The sequence below is a fragment of the Heteronotia binoei genome, chromosome 4, assembly GCF_032191835.1.
Source record: "Heteronotia binoei isolate CCM8104 ecotype False Entrance Well chromosome 4, APGP_CSIRO_Hbin_v1, whole genome shotgun sequence".
Taxonomy (NCBI): domain Eukaryota; kingdom Metazoa; phylum Chordata; class Lepidosauria; order Squamata; family Gekkonidae; genus Heteronotia; species Heteronotia binoei.
The window spans coordinates 18,761,873-18,785,399 of record NC_083226.1 but is presented as its reverse complement, the minus strand read 5'-3'; the positions used below and the strand labels follow the sequence as shown (position 1 = coordinate 18,785,399).

At 47.9% G+C, this 23,527-nt stretch overlaps 2 protein-coding genes across 2 annotated transcripts in view; one reads left to right on the top strand and one right to left on the bottom strand.

The window, feature by feature from the left end:
• CASR (calcium sensing receptor) overlaps nt 1-1,238 on the bottom strand; it is an 81,922-nt gene extending 80,684 nt beyond the window's left edge. Inside the window, exon 1 of the mRNA XM_060236860.1 lies at nt 1,126-1,238. The gene's annotated coding sequence lies outside the window, so the exon portion shown is untranslated. The remainder of the gene's footprint in view (nt 1-1,125) is intronic.
• Nucleotides 1,239-17,390: 16,152 nt separating this feature from the next.
• Nucleotides 17,391-23,527, top strand: part of MAN1A2 (mannosidase alpha class 1A member 2) — a 106,934-nt gene continuing 100,797 nt past the window's right edge. Inside the window, exon 1 of the mRNA XM_060236321.1 lies at nt 17,391-17,740. Within this exon, the coding sequence (XP_060092304.1) occupies nt 17,424-17,740 (317 nt within the window). The 5' untranslated portion in view covers nt 17,391-17,423. The remainder of the gene's footprint in view (nt 17,741-23,527) is intronic.

Here is a 23,527-nt window from a genome sequence, read left to right as displayed (position 1 = left end):
TTTTTTCATTACAGTTTGAGCCAAAATGAACATATGAAGCTGCCTTGTACTGAATCAGAGCCTTGGTCCATCAGTATTGTCTACTCAGACTGGCAGCGGCTCTCCAGGCTCTCAAGCTGAGGTTTTTCATGCCTACTTAACCTGGACCCTTTTTAGTTGGAGATGCCGGGGATTGAGAACCTGAGACCTTCTGCTTACCAAGCAGATGCTCTACCACCGAGCCATCGTCCCTCCCAAAGATCCCGGGACTTTCCCCAAGTCTAAGCATGCACCGGACTTTCTCGTTTGGAAGTAAACTTCTCTGTTCCAACCCAGACACCGCGACCTCCTGGGAAGACCGAAGCACAAGCGCAGATCTCTCCAAGCGTCTCCCCGTCCAGTTGCACGGAGCGACTTCCAGGTCGGCAGGTGGCCACCCGGTTCTCTGAACAGAGCAACCCCGCGTCGATTTTCCCCGCCAGAAACTCCAGCGCGGCCTAGAGGCGCCTTGTCCCCGGAGAGCCCCACGAGATCCGCACTTGTCCGAAGGAAAGGTCCCCTGTGCAAGCGCCAGTCGTTTCCGACTCTGGGGTGACGTTGCTTTCACAACGGTTTCACGGCAGGCTTTTTACGGGGTGGTTTGCCATTGCCTTCCCCAGTCCTCTACGCTTCCCCCCCCCCCCCCCCAGCAAGCTGGGTCCTCATTTGACCGACCTCGGAAGGATGGAAGGCTGAGTCAACCTCCAGCCAGCTACCTGAAAACCCAGCTTCCGCCGAGGATCGAACTCAGGCCCTGAGCAGAGCTTAGCAATGCAATACCGCAGCTTTACCACTCTGTGCCAGGGGGGGGGGGCTCATTCCCAAACGCCCCCAGGAAAGACGGGCCGACCCCCCGCGAGGCGCTTAAGCCGACCCCTTGCCGTCTCCAGCCAAGCCGAAGCGGCCGACCTACTCGCGAGTAAGGCCCGCTGGCCGCGCGGCTTGCTCTCGAGGAAGCCCGCTCAAAGCGGCGCCGCGTTTTAAGAAGCGCGGCGGGCCCGCTAAGCCGCTCGGGTTCCAAAGCGCGCCGGCTGGCTGCGCAAAAGGAGCGCCCGATCCGGAGGCAGCCAGAAAGCCTCAACTGCCCCCCCTGCGCAGCAGACCCACCTGCCCGGGAACGGCTCCTCGCCCGCCTGGGCTCCTCCATGGCCGGCCCGCTTTGACCTTGCCGAGCGGCGGGGGCTTCTCCCAGCGACGAGCCGGCAACTTCGGGACTCGACTGGGGCAGGAAAGACGGAGAGAGGCAGGCGGGAGGGGGGGGGGGGGGTGGCGGGCTTGGCCAGCCGCCAAGGAAACAGGCCCGGGGGCGGGCTGCAGGAGGAGGAGGAGGAGGCGGGGAACAGGGTCGCGCCAGGGTCCCTCTGGAGGGAGGTCGCCGGCGAGCCCTACGGGTGGGGGAGGAGCCGCTGGCTTCCCACGTGCAACAGGAGGAGCTGGCGGGAATCCGCCGAGCCCTGCAAGAGGCGGTTTGGAATGGTCCCCTCCTCCGCGTTGCTTTGCTTAACGCTCCTTGGATGTCGCCGACGGGTTGGGGTTTTCGCCGAGGGTCTCCCCGAAGGGCTAGCTTTCTCCTTGCGAGGGACCTCCCAAGACTGCAGGACAGGGTATTTATTTGTTATTCCCTAGGGCAGGGTTTCCCATGTGCAGGGTCACCACCCGGCACCGGCCACGGAAGCCTCGATACGGGGTCACAAGAAAAGCCAAAGCTAGCCCCGTCCCCAGCTCTGCTATGCTTCCTTCCCCCATGTTTGGAGCCAGTTCGGTGTAGTGGTTAAGTGTGCGGACTCTTATCTGGGAGAACCGGGTTTGATTCCCCACTCCTCCACTTGCACCTGCTGGCATGGCCTTGGGTCAGCCATAGCTCTGGCAGAGGTTGTCCTTGAAAGGGCAGCTGCTGTGAGAGCCCTCTCAGCCCCACCTACCTCACAGGGTGTCTGTTGTGGGGGAGGAAGGTAAAGGAGATTGTGAGCCGCTCTGAGACTCTTCGGAGTGGAGGGCGGGATATAAATCCAATATCTTCTTCTTCTATCTTCTTCATGTCTGTGTTATGCAGAGAAAAGCTAGCCTTGAAGACTGACACAGGCTGCAAAGCCTGAGCTCACTTTCCTTCCTTCCCCCGACTCTGTGACGCAATTCCTGTCTCCCAGCTCCACCCCCAAAGTCTCCTGGCTCCACCCCTGAATTTTAGTGGGCCATGAAGGAGATGTGTAAAAATAACTGGGCCACAGGGAGAGGGGAAATTTGGGAAACCCTGCCCTAGGGCTTTCTAATGGCATTTGAGCTGCAATGCATCTTAATACGGGCAGGGCTTTTTTGTAGGAAAAAGCACGACAGGAACTTATTTGCATATTAGGCCACACCCCCTGATGCCAAGCCAGCCGGAACTACATCCCAGGATCGGATCTACATGTTTTTTGAGGGGGGCAAAAATAAAAAATGACACTCCCTTATGGACCATTCTGTCTTATGGTTCCATAGAACAGGGGTGGCCAACGGTAGCTCTCCAGATGTTTTTTGCCTACAACTCCCATCAGCCCCAGCCATTGGCCATGCTGGCTGGGGCTGATGGGAGTTGTAGTTAAAAAACATCTGGAGAGCTACCATTGGCCACCCCTGCCATAGAATACAATGGACTCCGTACCCAATTTGGCGCCCCTCCCCCCCGTTGGCACCCCCCTCTTCCCCCTCCCCTAGATCCGGCCCTGCTATGTCCCCGTGTGTTCCTGCTCAAAAAAAGCCCCGAATACAGGACTTATGAGGCTGCCAGTTGAAGGCTGGGAAACAACTGGAGATTTGAGGGTGGAGCCTGGAGAGGAGTCCGCCCTCCAAAGGAGCCATTTTCTTCAGGGGAAACTGATCTCGGAAATCTGGAGGGCGATGGGAATTCTGGGAGATTGGCAGTCCTAGATAGGGATGAACGGGGTTGTCTTGTATTATCGATTTAATTTAGATTTGTAAGACGCCCTTGCAAAGGGGAGAGGAAAACAGCCTAGAAAGAATGAGAGAAGGGCTGGAAATGGCGCAGAGCCAGGATACAGTGTTGCCAAACTCCAGCTGGTGGCTGGCGATCTCCTGGGATCACAGCAGATATCTGGGTGACAAAGCTCAGACCACCTGGAGAAGATGGCTGCTTTGGACTCTATTGAAAGCCCTTGAGAGCCAGTTTGGTGTAGTGGTTACGTGCGCGGACTCTTATCTGGGAGAACCAGGTTTGATTCTCTACTCCTCCACTTGCAGCTGCTGGAATGGCCTTGGGTCAGTCGTAGCTCTCGCAGAGCAGTCCTTGAAAAAGGGCAGCTGCTGTGAGAACTCTCTCAGCCCCACCCACAACACAGGATATCTATTGTGGGGGAAGGAAGATAAAGGATACTGTGAGCCACTCTGAGATTTAGAGTGGAAGACGGGATATAAACCCAGTGTTTCTTCTTCTTCCTCTCCCCAAACCCCACCTTCTTCAAGCTTCACTTCCAAAATCTCCAGGTATTTCCCAACTTGGAGCTGCCCACTCTGCCACGAACATGAGTTTTTAACCCATTCCCAGTTGCAGCTTGCCTTCGGGACAAAGAAGAAGAAGAAGATATTGGATTTATATCCCGCCCTCCACTCCGAAGAGTCTCAGAGCGGCTCACAATCTCCTTTACCTTCCTCCCCCACAACAGACACCCTGTAAGGTGGGTAGGGCTGAGAGGGCTCTCACAGCAGCTGCCCTTTCAAGGACAACCTCTGCCAGGGCTATGGCTGACCCAAGGCCATTCCAGCAGCTGCAAGTGGAGGAGTGGGGAATCAAACCTGGTTCTCCCAGATAAGAGTCCGCGCACTTAACCACTACACCAAACTGGCTCTCAAAGGAGTTGAGAAGATCGGGGAGATGAGCGATGCTTTGCGAACGAACAACCTGGGCCTGATCATCGTGGGCACATGAGAAGAGGCCGTAGGTGCTCACTCAGCAGTGAGGCAGCAGCACTCTGCACACGCTCTGCGACACTTTCTTCTCTTTAGGAGCACGCTTGGTTAAAGTTCATTCGCTGTCCTGAGTTTGCGGTTTTAAAATCTTCCATTGTTATGTTTTTTATTTACGTAATTTTTATGTGTTTGAGCTCCTGAAGGAAGAAAGCAGGCATATAAATGCTTTAGATCAGGGCTTTCTTGTGTGTAGATAAAGCCCAGCAGGAACTCATTTGCATATTAGGCCATGCCCACTGATGTCACTATTGTTTCACACAGAGCTTTTCATGGAAAAGGCCTGCATGAACTCATTTGCATATTAGGCCACACCCCATGATGCCAAGCTAGCCAGAACCGCGTTCCTCTGCGTTCCTGCTCAAAAAGAGACCTTGCTCTAAATAAATATGTAAAAATAAACCAAACTGGAGGTGTGTGGGGTGGGGAGGCAGTTCACAGCTCATTCTATTATTTGGACTGGTTATTAGAACTCAGAAGGTTTTATCAATCTTTCTGGGCTGCAGTACCTGCTATGGTTGCCAACTGTGGGTGGGGAAAGACCTGGAGAGTTTGGGGGGTGAAGCCTAGAGAGGGTGGGGTTTGAGGAGGAGATGAACTTCAGCAGGGTACAATGTCGTAGAGTCCGCCCTCCAAAGCAGCCATGCTCTCCAGGGGAATAGACCTTTATTGCCTGGATGTCAACTGTAATAGCCAAAGATCTCCAGAGCCCACAAGGAGGTTAGCAACCAGCACCAGCATGCAGAATTTGAGCTATACCAGGGGCAGGCAAACTGTGGCTTGGGAGCCACATGTGGCTCTTTCACACATATTGTGCGGTTCTCAAAGCCCCCACTACCCTGTCAGCCAACTAGGAGAAGGCATTTGTCTCTTTATATCACTTCGCCAAGCCAGCCAGCAGCTTGAAGAAGGCATTTAAAGTAAAAGTTGCTTTCTTTCCACCTCTCCCTCTTTCCCCATCTGTCTCCTTCCTTCCTACCTACCTGCCAAGCATGGTAAAATTCCACTGATAATTAATGGTTTAATGACTTTCCATAAAATTGGTCTGTGAAGTATCATGGACGACTGAAGTGGTATGACTCTGTTATTCTTACCCCTCCCTCTTTCCTGCTTATTGCTGTGAAGTAGAGTAGAAAGAAACGAAACTAACAAGATAAAGAATATTCGCACCTTCCCATGCATTCCTGGTTGGGAGTGTGAAACATCTGGGGAAAGACAAGACACTGATAACATTGTGAGAATGTAGACATTTATGATAGTTTATGTGTTAGGGAGCATTCCTAGCCCCCACCTTTGGGAACCCTTTGAAGTGTGCCTTAAAAGAACCCTATCAACGTATTAACTGTATCACTCTCGAGAACCTGTCTCAAGAAAGCGTATCAGTCTATCAATAAACGTAGTTTTGTATCCACTTGACTCGTCATTGAGAACTGCATGCTTGACACGTACCTACCTGCCTCTGACATTCATGTCTTGCATCTCTCAACCATCTGATGTTTATTCCGTGTGGCTCTTAGAATTAAGCTAGTTTGGCCACCGCTGGGCTAAACAGACAAGATTCCGGGGCAGAGTCCAGCATGGAGTGCAAGTGCTGCCATCTCGTGGCCTCTTGTCAGTCAGAGAGGCTGGATGGATCCATGTTCTTTGAAGGCAGGGGTGGCCAACGGTAGCTCTCCAGATGTTTTTTTTGCCTACAACTCCCATCAGCCCCAGCCATTGGCCACGCTGGCTGGGGCTGATGGGAGTTGTAGGCAAAAAAAACATCTGGAGAGCTACCGTTGGCCGCCCCTGTTTTAAGGAACCTAAAAAGGTTACCTTTGTTTCAACACACTCTAATCATGCCGGGGCTGGGGGGGGGGGTGCAGAGTGGAAGGGAAGGGAGGGGGCAGTGACGAGTTGGGGACCCCAGAAAGAACACTGGGTGCCCTCCCCTGCCCAGCGTGCTCCGAGTCCAGAGCACGTTGGGCGGGGGAAGCCACGTTCTTTCTCAGCACTGAGGGATCGGGGGAACTCCTCCAACCCCTCAGAGCTGAGATAGGCTCAGGGACGGCAGGAGCAGGGATGGGAGGGGGCGCCCGCCCCTGCGGGAGATGGCGCCCCAGGCCGTTGCCTAGTTTGCCGATTCCCGTGTGGCAGGCGGGTGGACTGTACGGCACTTTAGCCTTCCGAGGCCCGTGTCCTCACTAGACTCCATCTCCAAATCTCCAGGAGTTTCCTAACCTGAATCTGGCTGCTCTGCTCTCCCATCCCTCTGCCAGTGGTCACCGAGGCAGAGCCTGAAGATCTCGCAGAATTACAACTGATCTCGAGACTCTCCGCGGGAGAAAAGGGCTCTGCTGAGGTTCCCTCCCATCCCCGAACTCTGCCCTGCCCAGCTCTGCCCTCTAAATCTCCAGGAATCTCCCAGCCTGGAGTTGGCAAAGCTATTCAACAACCAGACGTTCCTGGGGAGAAAGCTCAAGAGATGCTCAGTGGCACAGCTTTGTAGCAGGGACCCCTGTGCATATTAGGCCACGCCTCCCTGATGTAGCCAGTCCTCCGAGAGCTTACAGGGCTCTAAGTACAGGGCCTACTGTAAGCTCTCGGAGGATTGGCTACAGCAGAGGGGTGTGGCCTAATATGCAAAGGAGCTCCCACTACAAAAAAAGCCCTGCTCAGTGGCAAGCTAAGCTTCAGGTGTGATCGTTCTTACAACAGCCTCAAGCTAGGAAGGGTGCTTTGTGTATCCGAGCACAGCTTAAGCTTGTGGCTCAGTGGGAGAGCTTCTGCTTGCAGGCCAAAGGTCCCAGGTTCAATCCCTAGTTTAAAAGGACCAGAGAGCAGGCAAAAAAGGGAAAAGGAAAGGTCCCCTGGGCAAGCACCAGTCGTTTCCGTCTCTGGGGTGACGTTGCTTTCACAACGTTTTCACAGCAGACTTTTTTACGGGGATGGTTTGCCATTGCCTTCCCCAGTCCTCTACGCTTTCCCCCCAGCAAGCTGGGTCCTCATTTGACCGACCTCGGAAAATGAAGGCTGAGTCAACCTCGAGCCGGCTATCTGAAAAACCCAGCTTCTGCCGGGGGATCGAACTCAGGTCGTGAGCAGAGCATAGGACTGCAATACTGCAGCTTTAGCACTCTGTGCCATGGGGCAAAAGGCCTCAGTCTAAAAACCCTGAGGAGCCACTGCGAATCTATGCACAAGTTTCCGACCGAAATAACAGATCATTGTATATGATATGGATAAGCTAATATTTCTGTTGTTAGATATGTCTGTCTCTTATAAGGTAGCACTTTTTGCTCTGGCCTGCCAGCAAAATCAGGGGAAAGGTAGCAGCCTAGTCGACAGCACAATGATGTTGCTAACTGGACAATTAGAGCCTGACTATGGAATTATGGGATGCCATAAGTCAGGGGTGGCCACACTGTGGCTTGGGAGCCACACTTGGCTCTTTCACGCATATTGTAAGTCTCTTGAAGCCCCCACTACCCTGTTGGCTGCTTGGAGAAGGCATTTGTCTCTTTAAATCACTTCTCCAAGTCAAGCCAGCCACCAGCTTGGAGAATGCATTTAAAGTTAAAGGCTTTCTTTCCCCCTCCCCCCTCCAATTTCCTTCCTTCCTTCCACATTTGATGTTCATATCTTGCAGCTCTCCAAACTGGTGTAGTGGTTAAGTGTGCAGACTCTTATCTGGGAGAACTGGGTTTGATTCCCCACTCCTCCACTTGCACCTGCTAGCATGGCCTTGGGTCAACCATAGCTCTGGCAGAGGTTGTCCTTGAAAGGGCAGCTGCTGTGAGAGCTCTCTCAGCCCCACCCACCTCACAGGGTGTCTGTTGTGGGGGAGGAAGGTAAAGGAGATTGTGAGCCGCTCTGAGACTCTGTCCTTGAAAGGGCAGCTGCTGTGAGAGCCCTCTCAGTCCCACCCACCTCACAGGGTGTCTGTTGTGGGGGAGAAAGGTAAAGGAGATTGTGAGCCACTCTGAGACTCTTCGGAGTGGAGGGCGGGATATAAATCCTATCATCTTCTTCTTCTTCATACATTTGACATTTATTCTATGTGGCTCTTACAATAAGCCCTCTTCCGGCTAGCCTTCCAAGATGGAACCTGAAACAAACACCATGCCATCACTAACATCAACATAACCGAGATTGCAATAAGATAAGATGAGATTATTTTAGATTGATTTTAGATTTTTACATTATGTAAACTTAATGCTAAATTTTTAATGTATTGAAATGTATAACTGTATAACTGTTTTATTGTTCAATATGGCTTTTGCCACATTCTGTAAGCCGCCCTGAGCCTGCCTTGGCGGGAGAGGGCGGGGTATAAATAAAATTTTATTATTATTATTATTATTATTATTAGCAAATTTGGCTACCCCTGCTGTATGTAATAAAGATTGTAAATAATTAAAATGTGAATGTGTCGATTTTAGCGTCTTTGACTGCTTTTAACTTGTAAGTTGCTGTAATTGTAATGGCCAATGGCTTTATGCAATACATTTTACTACTACTGCCACTCAGTCTGAATGGAAAGCACCATGGGTTTCCCATTCAGTAGATTTAGAAGATAGCTTCATTTAGGGAGAATTCATGACTCAGCATGAGAGCATTGGCTTGACCTGCAGAAGAAGAAGACGACTGCAGATACCCCGCCCTTCTCTCTGAATCAGAGACTCAGAGCAGCTTACGATCTCCTATATCTTCTCCCCCCACAACAGACACCCAACAGCTGCCCTTTCAAGGACAACCTCTGCCAGAGCTATGGCTGACCCAAGGCCATTCCAGCAGCTGCAAATGGAGGCATGGGGAATCAAACCTGGTTCTCCCAGATAAGAGTGTACACACTTAACCACTGCACCAAACTGGCTCTGCCCAGGTTCAATCGCCAGGTTCAATCGCCAGCATCTCTAACTAAAAGAATTAGTTAACAGGTGACGTGAAAAGCCTTGTATGTGTGTGATCACACAGTGGGTGTTCTCAGTGGATGATTGGATTGGGAATTGAACCCAAAATGAGCAGCAACGTGAGACAGAATGTTTGCTCACAGGGGTCACCCTGCCATCTGCATGCTCCTCTTTCCAACGCTGACTTCTTTAGCCATTCTCTGCATTGCCCTTTGCCGAAAAGGTTGGGCCAGCTAAGCTTTGTCGTTGTGACTTCCTTCTCCTGCCCTGCTGAACGATTCAGCTCTCTGATATTATTTTGTGTTTTCCAAAAAAGATTCCCATGTGGGACAGTTGTGCAGAAATCATTTATTCGTTCCTCTGTGACTTTGGAAGAGGCCCCGTGGCCTAGAGCGGCAAAGCTGCAGTACTGCAGTCCAAGCTCTGCTCACAACCTGAGCTCGATCCCTGCGGAAGCTGGGTTCAGGTAGCCAGCTCCAGGTTGACTCAGCCTTCCATCCTTCCAAGGTCAGTAAAATGAGTCCCCAGCTTGCTGGGGGGAAAGTGTAGATGACTGGAGAAGGCAATGGCAAACCACCCCGCAAAAAGTCTGCCGTGAAAATGTGAAAGCAATGTCACCCCAGAGTCGGAAAAAAATGGTGCTTGCACAGGGGACTACCTTGACCTTTTAAAAAAAACTTTTATGCGGCTTTGGAAGCAGCAGTCCTCCTAGCGGCTCAAAAGAATGAGACAAGAAAGCATCACTGTCTTTCAGTGCAGCAGTCTTTATTGGACTGGAAAATACTAATCCTGAAATCACCTATTTTGTTACAAATTTTTTAATGGTAATCTTATCTGTAAAATGGTAAAAATCTGGATTGAGCTGATGGTAATGGAATCTGGCATACATGTGGTTAACATGACAATTTTAGGTTTACTTTACGATAGGTTTTCTTAGAAATTCCTGTTTTAACATTTTATTCATTTTTAGATAGTAATATTTTGACTGTAACATCTGAATTCTGCGAATATGGTTAGTTATGTGGTATACCCATGCATGTTTTGACAGCTGTTACATCCTGATTGAACTTTGGTCATAGAAACTAATAAATGAAATTGGGGGGGAGGGGGGGGAATGGACTTGAAAATGTGCGTACTAATTTCCCACCAAACAGGCACGCATACTGGCCTATAATATTGATAAAAGCAGAATGATGACTGATAAAAACATTGATTGAAACAATGAGTATACACTTCCCCTAAGGAAATTAAAATTAAATTGTTGCATGGCATCGTGTATGGAATAGCCACCAGAGCTCAAAGAATTGTTTGGCTGCCTGAAGCTGTAGCTCTTTTTGGGCACCACTAGGTGGCAGGCTTTGCTAATTTTTAGGCTGAGCATGCCATGACTTGCCCAAGGTCACCCAGCTGGGTTCTAGTGAGGAAAAGGGGAATCAAACCAGGATCTCTAGATTAGAGTCTACCCCTCTTAACCAAGACACCAAGATGGCTCTCTGATACACAACCAACACAGTGGTGTAGATCAGGGATGGACGAACTTGCTTAACGTAAGAGCCGCATACAACAAATGGCAGATGTTTGAGAGCTTAAGACACCGACATCAGATGTTTGAGAGTCACAAGACAGGAAGGAAGGAAGGAAGGAAGGAAGGAAGGAAGGAAGGAAGGAAGGAAGGAAGGAAGGAAGGAAGGAAGGAAGGAAGGAAATAGATGGGTTGAGGTGGAAAGAAAGCAACTTTAAATGCATTCTCCAAGCCACTGGCTGGCTTGGAGAACTGATCTAAACAGACTAAATGCCTTCTCCAAGCAGGCCAGCAGGGGTTGGGGGCTTCGAGGGCCACACGATATGTGTGAAAGAGCAACGTTATTATAATTATAATTATTATAGAGAATATAATACTCATGAGAGTCGCTTGGACTGAGAGAAGACAAATCAGTCAGTCCTATGGGAAATCAACCCAGACTGTTCCCTGGAAAGTCAGATGCTGAAGCTGAAGCTCAAATACTTTGGCCACCCAATGAGAAGGGAGCACTCCCTGGAGAAGACTCTGATGCTGGGAAAGATGGAAGGCAAAAGAAGAAGGGGACGGCAAAAGATGAGATGGCTGGACAGCATTGCTGATGTAACAAACACGAATTTGGGCAGACTTTGGAGGATGGTGGAGGACAGGAAGGCCTGGCGTGACTTGGCCCATGGAGTCGCAAAGAGTCAGACTCAACTGTACGACTGAAGAACAACACCAAAAAGAGATTTAAAAGATTTTAAAATGGTTTCATTAAACGTCGTTAGCCAGTACCTCACAGTACATGTTTCTTTCGTTGCCTGTCTTAGTAACTGTGATCCCTTTTTAACTATCTGCTACGCCAGGTCTCCCTGTCTTTTTTTCAGCCCCTGGGCTCCTTTGGAATTCTGTCAAGGGTACAAGGTGTAAGTGTAAGACGGCTGCCGCAGGTGGCAGAAAGACACACACAGAGAGGAAGTCCAACTGCAGGGGAGAAGAGGGATGATTTAAAAAATGCCCTGGGAAAGAAGAGCGAACAAGAGGATAAATCCAACACCGGTGGCAGCCTCAGAAGCAACGTTAGTTTTACCTGCACCGTGACGGCCAATCCAGCTTCCAAGAGCCAATCAAAAGCCGAGCTAGGCAAGAGCCCCTTCCTAGCTGCACCCACTTTTTGAAAAGATTTTGTGGGCACCAGGTAAGGGGTCAGTGGTGCCATAGCACCCATAGGCATAGTAGGTAGGGCTTTTTTGCAGAAAATCCCAGCAGGAACTAATTTGCATATTAGGCCACGCCCCCTGGCATCGCCATTGTTTTGCGTGGGGCTTTTTTTTCCCAGAAAAAAGCAGCACAAACTCATTTGCATACTAGGCCACACTGCATTCCTGTGTGTTCCTGCTCAAAAAAAGCCCTGGGCATAGGATTGCCAGCTCTAGGTTGGGAGATACCTGGAGTTTTCAGGGGTGGAGCTTGAAGAGGGCAGGGTTTGGGGCATCATGCCATAGAGCAGTGGTGGCCAAACTGTGGCTCGGGAGCCACACGTGGCTCTTTCACACATACTGTGTGGCTCCCAGAGGTCAAGGAGGAACCTAATTCAGGCTTAGTCTTGAGTAACCGTGCTTAGCGTTACTTAGGGGAGGGACGGTGGCTCAGTGGTAGAGCATCTGCTTGGCAAGCGGAAGGTCCCAGGTTCAATCCCCGGCATCTCCAAAAAAGGTTCCATGCAAATAGACGTGAAAAACCTCAGCTTGAGACCCTGGAGAGCCGCTGCCAGTCTGAGTAGACAAGACTGATTTTGATGGACCAAATTGTCTGATTCAGTATAAGGCAGCTTCATATCTTCATATGTGCTCAAGTATTAGGGGAGGGACAGTGGCTCAGTGGTAGAGCATCTGCTTGGTAGGCAGAAGGTCCCAGGTTCAATCCCCGGCATCTCCAACTAAAAAGGGTCCAGGCAAATAGGTGTGGAAAACCTCAGCTTGAGACCCTGGAGAGCCGCTGCCAATCTGAGTAGACAATACTGACTTTGATGGACTGAGGGTCTGATTCAGTAGAAGGCAGCTTCATATCTTCATATGTGCTCAAGTATTATTAGGGGAGGGACAATGGCTCAGTGGTAGAGCATCTGCTTGGGAAGCAGAAGGTCCCAGGTTCAATCCCTGGCATCTCCAAAAAAGGGTCCAGGCAAATAGGTGTGAAAAACCTCAGCTTGAGCCCCTGGAGAGCCGCTGCCAGTCTGAGAAGACAATACTGACTTTGATGGACTGAGGGTCTGATTCAGTAGAAGGCAGCTTCATATGTTCATATATATGTTCATAGCGTTGGAACCTCAGCAAGCCTCCGAGCGCTGTTGATCTATGGATAGGCAACTATTTCTGCCTTGTGTGAAGCAGGGAAGAAGGGAGAAATAGGCAGGCGTGCAAGCTCTTCTCCTTCACCACAGAGGATGCCCAGTCACCTGGAGTGGGGAGAGTGTCCAAGAGCTAAGGGAGCCACCAGAAGGAGGGATGGCATTAAAGAGGGTTGCAAAGGGTCCTCCCTTAGTTTCCTAGTTCTTCTAGGAGCTGTATTTACTAAACTTGGTGTCAAGGCAAAGAGAGATGCATAATGATGGCAATGGTGGCTAGTGATTTATATGGTACATGTGTGTTTCCTTGTCCTACTGATGCCAAACATAATTCCCTCACCTTTCTCTGTTCTGTTCTTTACAACGCAACCATTAAAAAAAAAAAAGCTCTCCTAGTCACAGGGGTGGCCAACGGTAGCTCTCCAGATGTTTTTTGCCTACAACTCCCATCAGCCCCAGCCAGCATGGCAATGGCTGGGGCTGATCGGAGTTGTAGGCAAAAAAAACATCTGGAGAGCTACCGTTGGCCACCCCTGTCCTAGCATGGTTGTGTTGTAAAGTGCTTACATACGTATTTTATCTTTCTGCGCAAAGAAAGTATTAAGAGTTTTAATAAAGATATGTGTGTAATGTTTGCTCGTTTTCTTGCGGCTCTCAAATATCTGACATTTGTTCTATGTGGCTCTTACATAGAACATAGGAGGCCAGATTGAAGTCCACCCGGGATCGGGCCTTCTCTGCAGTGGCCCCCTACTGTGGAACCAACTCCCGGAGGAGGTATGGGCCCTGCGATGCTTAGATCAATTCCGCAGGGCCTGTAAGACCCACCCCTTTAAAATAGCCTTCACATAAACCGAGCCAAGAAAGTCCTGTTGGATATGTTCTATGTTTTAATCACTGGATTTTATGAAAGATCTTAATTATAGCACCATAATCTTAAGTTTAATGTAATTTTAATGATTTTAAGGATGATTTTATATTGAAATTGTATATGAATTTATAATTGATTGCGCATGGTTTTATTGTATACTGTGTTCACATGTTGTGAGCCGCCCTGAGCCTGCTTGCGGGGAGGGCAGGATACAAATAAAAAGTTATTATTATTATTATTACTACATTAAGCAAGTTTGGCCACCCTCACCATAGAGTCTAGCTTCCAAACTGGGTATTTTCTCCAGGGGAACTGATCAATTGTAATAGTAGGAAATCTCCAGTCACCCCCTGGAGGAGAACCGCAATGCCTCTGTAAGAAACTGACTATTGACTACGGCGTGAATATTTTATTGAGCATTGGTTCCAGATATTGAGTAAATAACTGTCAGACGAAGGACGTGACCGAAACACACCGAGATTTTCCTAGGCAGCGCGTCACTTTACCACTACCATTATTCATGACTCATTGAAGGAAATACCAGCTCCGTTTTGAGCACTCAAGAAATTTGTTTCATCCTTCTTGTGGATGCTTGGACTCAAATAGTCTACGTTTCTGTATACGTATGGTACTACAATTGTAACCAATTTATGCCAACCAATTTATGGTTGAAGGATTTGTGCAGATGTTAGTATGTCGTAACACGAAATAACAGCATTTTGAGTAGTTACCAGAGCAGAAATAATTTTTATCCCACAATTTTCTCTAGGATACCAACCCTACCGTGTTTTTCCCTTGTTTGCCAAACCACCTGAAGCTGGCAACCCTATGATCTCTGACTGCCTCCTCACCTATCCTGGCCTGTAAGATGCTTTTTTTTTTCCATTTTGAAACTTTTATTGAAGATGTAAAATACAACAAATAAACATTTTGGGTTAAGCTACAGGTCAGTGTACTATGTCAGTAGCGATACTGAAATAACAACATCAGTTTATGAAAATTATTTATAACTTTACATAGTCAACTCTGTTTGAATACAATAATTTGTGTCTGCACTTTTGCAAAAAAAAAATTAAAAAATTAAATTAATAAATTGAGCTAACAGCGTCAAGAAAGTTTGCATATTCCTCATACGGAGCTAGACATTCAAGGAATGGAAACCATATTGTTTCAAAATTGGATTTACAATATATTGAGTCTGTATTTCGGTCTGAGTCCGATCGTTTGTCCAGTTTACAAAATTCCAGAATGGTAGAGAGCCAATTTGCTATTGTCAGTTGTTGATTTGATTTCCAGGCAGAGGCTATGAGAATCCTGGCAGCTGCGCATAAGTAATTCAGGAGGTGTGTTTTTTCCAGTTTGAAAGGACATAAAGTCCATAGATTTAGAAGGAAGAATTCTGGTCATAGTGGGATATTGATGTTAATTGCTTGTATTATAAAAAGCCGTATGGTAGACCAGAATTTAAGAATTTGGGGACAGATTCACCAGCAATGAAAGTACATGCCTTGCATATTGAATCCTTTCCAACAATTAGGTAAGGTTGCCAATCCCCAGGTGGGGGCAGGGGATCCCCCGGTTTGGAGACCCTCCTTCCACTTCAGGGTCATCAGACAGCAGGGGGAGGGGAGGAAAATGTCTGCTGGGAACTCTATCCGTATGGAGATTTATTCCCATATAAAATCATGGAGAATTGATCTGCAGGTATCTGGGGGGGGGGGGTGTTTTTTGAGGTAGAGGCACCAAATTTTCAGTTTAGCATCTAGTGCCTCTCCCCAAAATACCCCCCAAGTTTCAAAAATATTGGACCAGGAGGTTCAATTCTATGAGCCCCAGAAGTAGGTGCCCCTATCCTTCGTTATTTCCTATGGAAGGAAGGCATTGAAAAGGTGTGCTGTCCCTTTAAATGTGATGGCCAGAACATTTGGAGTTCAATGATGCTTGTCACAGCCTTGATCTTGGTTCCACCCCTAATATCTCCTGGCTCCACTCCCAAAGTCCCCAGATATTTCTTGAATTGGACTTGGCAACCCTACAATTAGGAGAGGTTATATAATGCATATGGTAAGATTGATTGGGAGTGAGGTACCATCTCTGCAAGATGCGTCACATGTGGTTTTGGTCTGCTTTTCTCAGGTTGGACAGCAACAAACAAACAAATCTGAAACGGTATCTTGTGAATAAGATACTATCTTAAATTAACAAAGCATTGTATTTTCACAACATAAACATAACAAAATAATACAGTGCAGAGAGAGAGAGAGAGAGAGAAATAAAACTACAGCATTTTGACATATGTCTATTTTAAACATATACTGGTAATTTTCAATGTTTAGGTCACAGTTGTTTCAAACATTTTCTCTCAATAAAGGATCTGTGGCTCTTTCATGCATATCGTGTGGCTCTCGAAGCCCCCAGCTCCCTGTCATTTCTCCCTTTAAATCACTTCTCCGAGCCAAGCCAGCTGGCAGTTTGGAGAATGCCTTTAAAGTTAAAGTTGCCTTCTTTCCACCTCCCTCCTTCTCTCTCTCCCTCAAACATCCGGACGCTCACGTCGTGCGGCTCTCAAACATCTGACATTTATTCTTAACGTCACACAAATTTGGCCACCCCTAGTCCACAGTCTAAGACAGGGATTTAAAATCCTGCACTAGAAAGATTCTTCCTTTCCAAACAGCAACAAAAAAATCCCATCAGCAAACACCGCAGTTCCATCTGGCTTGCCATAGTGTGTGTGGCCTATTATGCAAATGAGTCCCTGCTGGTCTTTTTCTACCAAAAAGCCCTGAACAACCTTTATTTCTACTTCCTTGCCTTGCTGATGCAAGATGCTTCACACTTACATTTCTCAGGTTGGACAGCCACAAACAAATCTGAAACAGTATTTTATACATAAGATACTTAAAAAAAAAAAACCCTTCCCAACCAACAACAATCCCATGGGCAAACACCGCCTAGAAACAACCCCCTACAAAAGCCTGATCATAGCGCAGGGTGGCCAAACTGTGGCTCTTGGAGAAAGCATTTCTCTCTTTAAATCATTTCTTCAAGCCAAGCCAGTCAATAGCTTGGAGACGACATTTAAAGTTTCTATCTATCTATCTATCTATCTATCTATCTATCTATCTATCTATCTATCTATCTATCTATCTATCTATCTATCTATCTATCTATCTATCTATCTATCATCCATCTATCTATCTAATCTATCTATCTAATCTATCCTCGCAGCTCTCAAACGTCGGATGTTTATCCTGCGCGGCTCCTACATGAGTTTGGCCCAGGGCGGCCGCTCCGTCCGCTCGTCTCTATGGTCGCCCTCGCGGCCAGCCGGGGGAGGATGCGGGCGGCGGCGGCGGCGCAGCTTCCGCTCTGCAGGCGCGCGCAGGCGCAGTCGGGGCGCCGCTCTCCTGCCTGAGGAGCCCACGGAGCCCGCTTCGTCGCTCGGCTGAGGGAAGGAGCCGCTGTGGTCGCCCGGCCCGGGGAGAGGGAGGAGGCCTCAGCCGCCGGCCCCACGGCTCGCCCGCCTGGCAGAAGAGAGGCCCGGCCGGTGCCTGAGGCGACTCCCCCCCCGGCCAGGCATGTGGCCCAGCCTCAGCCGCTGCGAAGCGCTTCCCGCCCATCGGGCCTAGGAGCCGCCGCCTCCGCCGCCTCCGCAGCCCATGACTGCGCGGCCGGGCGGGCTGGGGGGTCTCCCTGCCGGGGGGAAGGCGCTGCGATGACGGCCCGCGGGAGGCGGCCCTGACGCGGCGGCTGGGCTGGGGCTGGCTCCGGGATCCGCTTGGTCGCTGCTGCCTTCGCCCTCCTCCTCCTCCTCCTCCTCCTCCTCCCGCCATGACCACCCCCGCTCTGCTGCCCCTCTCCGGGCGCCGGATCCCGCCCCGCAACCTGGGGCCCTCGTCGTCGTCCTCCTTCCCCCACCACCGGGCCACCCTGAGGCTCTCGGAGAAGTTCATCCTGCTGCTGATCCTCAGTGCCTTCATCACGCTGTGTTTCGGGGCCTTCTTCTTCCTGCCGGACTCGTCCAAGCACAAGCGCTTCGACCTGGGCCTGGAGGACGTCTTGATCCCCCACGTGGACACCGGCAAAGGCGGGAAGAGCGGGGGCGGCTTCCTCATCCACGGGCAAGGGCACGACCAGCACAGGCACAGGTGAGCCCCGTGGGAAGAGCATCTTTCACTTGCGAGGGTTGTGGGGGGGAGGGAAATAACAAGTCCAGTGAACCCCCGAAAGAAGGTGCCCCTAGCCTTCGTTATTCCAAATGGAGGGGAAGGCATTTAAAAAGAATGCAGTCCCTTTAAATGTGATGGCCGGAACGCCCTTCGGAGTTCAGTCGTGTTTGTTCCTGGTTCTGCCCCCAAAGTCTCCAGATATTTCTTGATTCAGACCTGGCAACGCTAAGGCCAGGACAGTGGTCAGCAGCAGATGGGCATGTTTTACCATGGAGAAGAGGTGACTGAGAGGCGATATGATCACCATCTTCAAGTGCTTGAAGGGCTGTCATCTAGAGGATGGTGTGGAATTGTTTTCTGTGGCCCCGGAAGGTAGGACCAGAACCAAGGGGTTGAAATTAAATCAAAAGAGTTTCCAGATCAACATTAGGAAGAACTTCCTGACCCTTAGAGCCATTCCTCAGTGGAACAGGCTTCCTTGGGAGGTGGTGGGCTCTCCTTCCTTGGAGGTTTTTAAACAGAGGCTAGATGGCCATCAGACAGCGATGAACATCCTGTGAATTTAGGAGGAGGTATTTGTGAGTTTCCTGCATCGTCCCTTCCTGGAGGTCCCTTCCAACTCTTATGATTCTAGGACTTGGAGAATCCCTGTCTGAAACTGGGTCTTGAGCAGGTGTTAATGCACGCAGGTGCCTTCTGTTAAGTCAGGTTATCAAGGCTGGTGACTGCTTTTCAGAGTTTCGGGTGGAGGTCTTTTGCATCCCATGATTGGGCTAACTGGAGGCACTGGGGATTGAACCCGGGACCTTCTGCTTGCAAAGCTGGAGCTCTTACCGATGACAGAGAATCCCCCCTAAATGCAACATCTTTATACTGAGTCACACCATAGGTCCATTAAGGTTAGCGTTGGCTACTCTGACTGGAAAATTGCTCTCAGGTAAAAGATATGTCCTAACACTTACGATCTGCTGCTTCTACAAAGAGATGCAGGTACTTGAATCAGGGGCTTTCTCCATGCTGAACAGATGCTCTGTGGTGCTTTGAGCTGTAGTGGTATCTCCCTGGTTAACTGCATTATACTGAATGTGAGCTTTCGTATGCATGCATACTTCTTCAGATGAGGGGATGGGGCACAGTGAGCTGAAATACATATAGCTGGTGGGTTAAGAGTGTAAACTGATCCGAAGTTTGGATCAAATGGCAAAATAATGTAATAAATTGGTCTTCCAATTTATTACACTATTTTGCCATTTGATCCGAACTTTGGATCAGTTTACCCTCTTAGCCCACTCAGCTGTATGTATTTCAGCTCACTCTACCCCATCCCCTCGCCTGAAGAAGTATGCATGCATACGAAAGCTCACATTCTGAATAAAACTTAGTTGGTCATAAAGGTGCTACTGGACTCCTACTTTGTTCTACTGCTTCAGTCCAACACAGCTGCCCACCTGGATCTGTCTTATACTGAGTGAGAACACTGGTTAGTTTTGCTTATTCTGACTGGCAGCAGCTCTCCTGAGTCTCAGAAAGAGCTTTTTTGCAGTATCTCCAATTATATTGACTTAAGATGACAGGGATTAAACCTGGTACCTTCTGCAGGTAAAGCAGGTTCTCTGCCATTGAGTTATGGCTCCTCTCCTAAATCTTGGGCCATAACTAGGAGTAGTCGGAGAAAGGAATCAATTTATCCTGCTCTGTGACGTGGCTGTTCCATAGTTCAACCATGAGTTGTCAGTCCGCTGTTACGGTTTCAACATTGCGCTGAAGAAATGCTCTGTGCAGAAGGGAAGTGTGTTTCTACTTGCAATGTATCTGTGGTTGATGCTTAAGAATGGAAAAGGGGGAGGTCTACCCAGTTGGGGATGGTCTTCTGAGTGTTCTTATGTAGAACCTGTATGAACTGGCATGAACCAAATCTTTCTGAAGTGTGGATTCTGAGAATCTGGAGTACAGCATCTAAGTCCCTGAACGACAGCTGTACAGATTAAGAAACTTGGAGGAAAGTGTATCTTAGTTTGTTCCTTTAATTACCATAGGATGTGCCACGTACACTGAACGGCCCTCTTTAAAAGCGCGTTATCAGAAGTAGGTTTGTAAAGTGTTCCTAAGCAAATGCAGCTGAAGAGTTACTGATTAAAAAGCAGGTGGCATATTTATCACCATTGCTCAATGTATATAGAACGCTGAAAGCGAAGGCACATAGCAAAGTGGGAACAAACAATAATAAAGTGGTTTATATAATCTGGATCCTGATTTCTTTTAAAATATCTTACTCCTTTTTCCTGTAGCGTGCTACAAAATGACGGAGAACCTAGTTCATGAACAATCAGCAATGTAAAATAGTCATCACGTACCTAACTAAAATTGTTAAAAGTCAACTATTAAGTAGCGCATGTAAATCAGGAAAGTTCTCAGTCCATTGTTCCTCTTCTCCTGAGGTCTGAATGGAAGGATGGGAGGTGGGAGGGATGGTGGCTCAGTGGTAGAGCATCTGCTTGGGAAGCAGAAGGTCCCAGGTTCAATCCCCAGCATCTCCAAAAAAGGGTCCAGGCAAATAGGTGTGAAAAACCTCAGCTTGAGACCCTGGAGAGCTGCTGCCAGTCTGAGAAGACAATACTGACTTTGATGGACCAAGGGTCTGATTCAGTATAAGGCAGCTTCATATGTTCATGTTCATATGATCTGCCTCGCGATTCACTGGTGGTGTTTTTGTTGTTGCTTTATTTGGTGGCTTCATTTTTGTTTTGTTTTTGTTTTTGTGGTGGATGAGGTATTTGAAAGTGGTGCTTGCATTCACAAACAAGCAAAGAGGAGTATGGACTTGGACGATACGCTTCGGCATGTAGCTTGCTTTGTATTTGAGGGATGAAAGGTGATTTGAGAACTTAAGCCTGCAGAAAGTTGAGCATTACTTCTTATTAAAAGCATTGGATTGGAATAACTCTTTGAGATCCTGTGGTTTTTATTAATTCCAACCCAAAATTACATCTAGACGTGTAATGAAAACAATTATTATTTACTTCTTTATCCCCCCCCACCTTTCTCTCCAATGGGAATCCAAAGCTGTTTATAAGTTTTTCCTCTGTTATCTGCATAACAACCCTGTGAGGTGGGTTGGGCTGGGAGCGTGTGACTAGTTAACCGAGCAAGGTTACCCAGCAAGCTTCCATGGCAGTGTGGGTTTTTAACCTTGGGTCCCACAGATCCTAATCCAGGGGTGGCCAAACTGCAGCTCGGGAGCCACATGTGGCTCTTTCACATGTATTGTGTGGCTCTCGAAGCCCCCACCATCCCATTGCCCGGCTTGGAGAAGGCATTTGTGTCTTCAAATAGTTTCGCCAAGCCAGCAGTCACCTTGGAGAATGCATTTAAAGTTGCTTTCTTTCCACCTCTCCCTCCCATCTATTTGCTTTCCTTCCTTCCTTCCTTCCTTCCTGTCTTGAGGCTCTCAAACATCTGATGTTTATTCTTTGTGACTCTTACATTAAGAAAGTTTGGTCGCTCCTGTCCTAGTCCAACATTCACTGTTCAGCAGTGACCCCAAGGCAGATGAATCCATAGGAAGCTTATAAAATATTGCTGGGAGTCAAAACTGTAGTGTAAAATCAGTAAAATCCATAGAGGGAGAACCACGCGCTGAAGAAATTTCTCAGTTTCTTTCTCAGTCATTATATCTTTGTAAAAGTTTATGAGTCATGCTTCACCGTTTTGTTCCAAGTATCCAAGAACTGCCTGCTCCAGGAACAGACCAGTCTTGCTTCGTCTTTTCTATCCTTGAGGAGTCAAGCCTGGCCCCGGTATACACCTACATCTCTAGGTCTTTCCAGCAATGGGTGTCGGTGACATTGCTGCCCAGTATTGAGGGCAAGCGGCATAAAATTGTTGGGTGTTCAGGGTTGCAAACTACCTGACTGCTAAGCCACTGACTTGTTTGTAAGCTCTAAGCGGTTTTGGTCCTGTTTCATGCAGGGAAAACACCATTGGCAGAAGCTGAATACTTCAGGTTTTCCGGCCTTTTTAATTTTCACAGCACACATTTTGTGACCTTTTTTTAAAAAAATAGGCCTGAGTCATTGTTGAAGCTTTTGGGATAAGCAAGAAGTTAGGAGCCGTCATGCCAATTTTCTGATGAGTTTTAAATCCCTATTAAATCAGGTTCGTTGGGAATATTAGCCTCCTGAACGGTCAGTTGTACACTTCCCTATTGTGGTTCTTGTTTTGTGGCTGCCACTGCAGTATCTTCTTTTATGAGTGATATATTGTTGAGTTACCGACTGCTGTCGTCATGCAGGATCTGTAAACTGATAATGCTGTTTGCTTGAATTCTAGTCCGTCATGCTTCCTGCGTTAGAGGGAATGTTTCATTAGTCTACAGGTACAGACTTCGGAGTATCTCAGAAAAACAGCCCACCTGTCCTTGCACTTGGCCCTTGTATTCTAACTCCTGTAGCACCATCGTTCGTATTTTCTGCACACCTCATTGGCTTACCTGTTGAGCCTCCCGGGGCCAATTCTCCATTCCTTTTTGTGCTCTTAACAATGCAAAGCTGTTTCAGAGGGGGGAAATGTCAGGGTGGGACACTGGCCAATACTGTGTCGACCTTGGAATCCTCCCATCTCTCACTTAACCCTTGTGTTCTCCTACTACTAACATGTAAATTTGACATGGGGTTTTGTGTCAAATTTGTAGAGCTGGATCAGTTATTGAGCTCCCTGTGAGCTATGGACCCAAATTGTTGGCTGCCCTTGGTGGGGGCGTTTTTTTGTGTGCGCGCTAAACTATCGCTTCTTGTTTTGGCTTGTCCAGCAGATCACAAGCCCTAGTTAAGCTTTAGCTTTGCATTTGTGTTAGACCTACTTAGAACTGATTCTCTACAATGCCGGTAAGAAAGAGATGTGGTACACTACACGGCGATTAGGTCATATTCAGAATTCTAAAAAGAAAAAGACCATAAATATTATTTAAGGTTAAATTTTATAAAGAACACTAGATGTTAGAGCAAATTAGGGCAGCTTAAAATTTGTATGAATTTCTGTTGTTATGCAGAAGCTTTCTGGTGGCATTTCTTTCTTGCTTTTTGAGTGCGCAAACTACAATGATAGGTTATCATTCAAATATAGTGCAGAACCCCTTCTGAGTTGCAACAGATGTGATGGGCTGCATTTAAGGTCTTGTTGATTCCAGTAGGTTTTTCGCAGTGCATTAAAATTATATTGTCCACCTCATGATAAAATGTGAAAGCTGTTTAGTATTGAATGAAGAAAGAAATGTCTTGCAAGGTAACTGTGGTAGAGAATTGGCAATAGAGAAAGCAGTGTTTGAGAGGCTTACCTCAGGTGTTTTGTGTCCTGTTTGCATTTCTCTTTCCTCTGTCCTTGAAGATGGGGATGAGGATTGAATTCAGAATTCAATGTGTAGAATTGATTTTATTGTATATTGTTTTTTAGTATTCTGTGTGGTTTTTAACTGTTGTTAGCCGCCCTGAGCCCATTAGGGGAGGGCGGGATACAAATCTGATAAAATAAATAAATGGAGAATGATATCAAACATACATAGTAATTTTTATTCAGGTATCTTTTATAATCGAAGAGGATATGGTGTATTTTTCATCTTTCAGAATGCACATGGGGTTTCAACTTGAAATGTAGAATGGTGCCCTGAATGTGCTCACCAGTATTCATTCTGATATCTCAGTCTTCAAAGACAATTTGTTTACAGTGCATTTTGCATTTTTCTCTACTGCATAAAGACCAGGTGCAAGGACT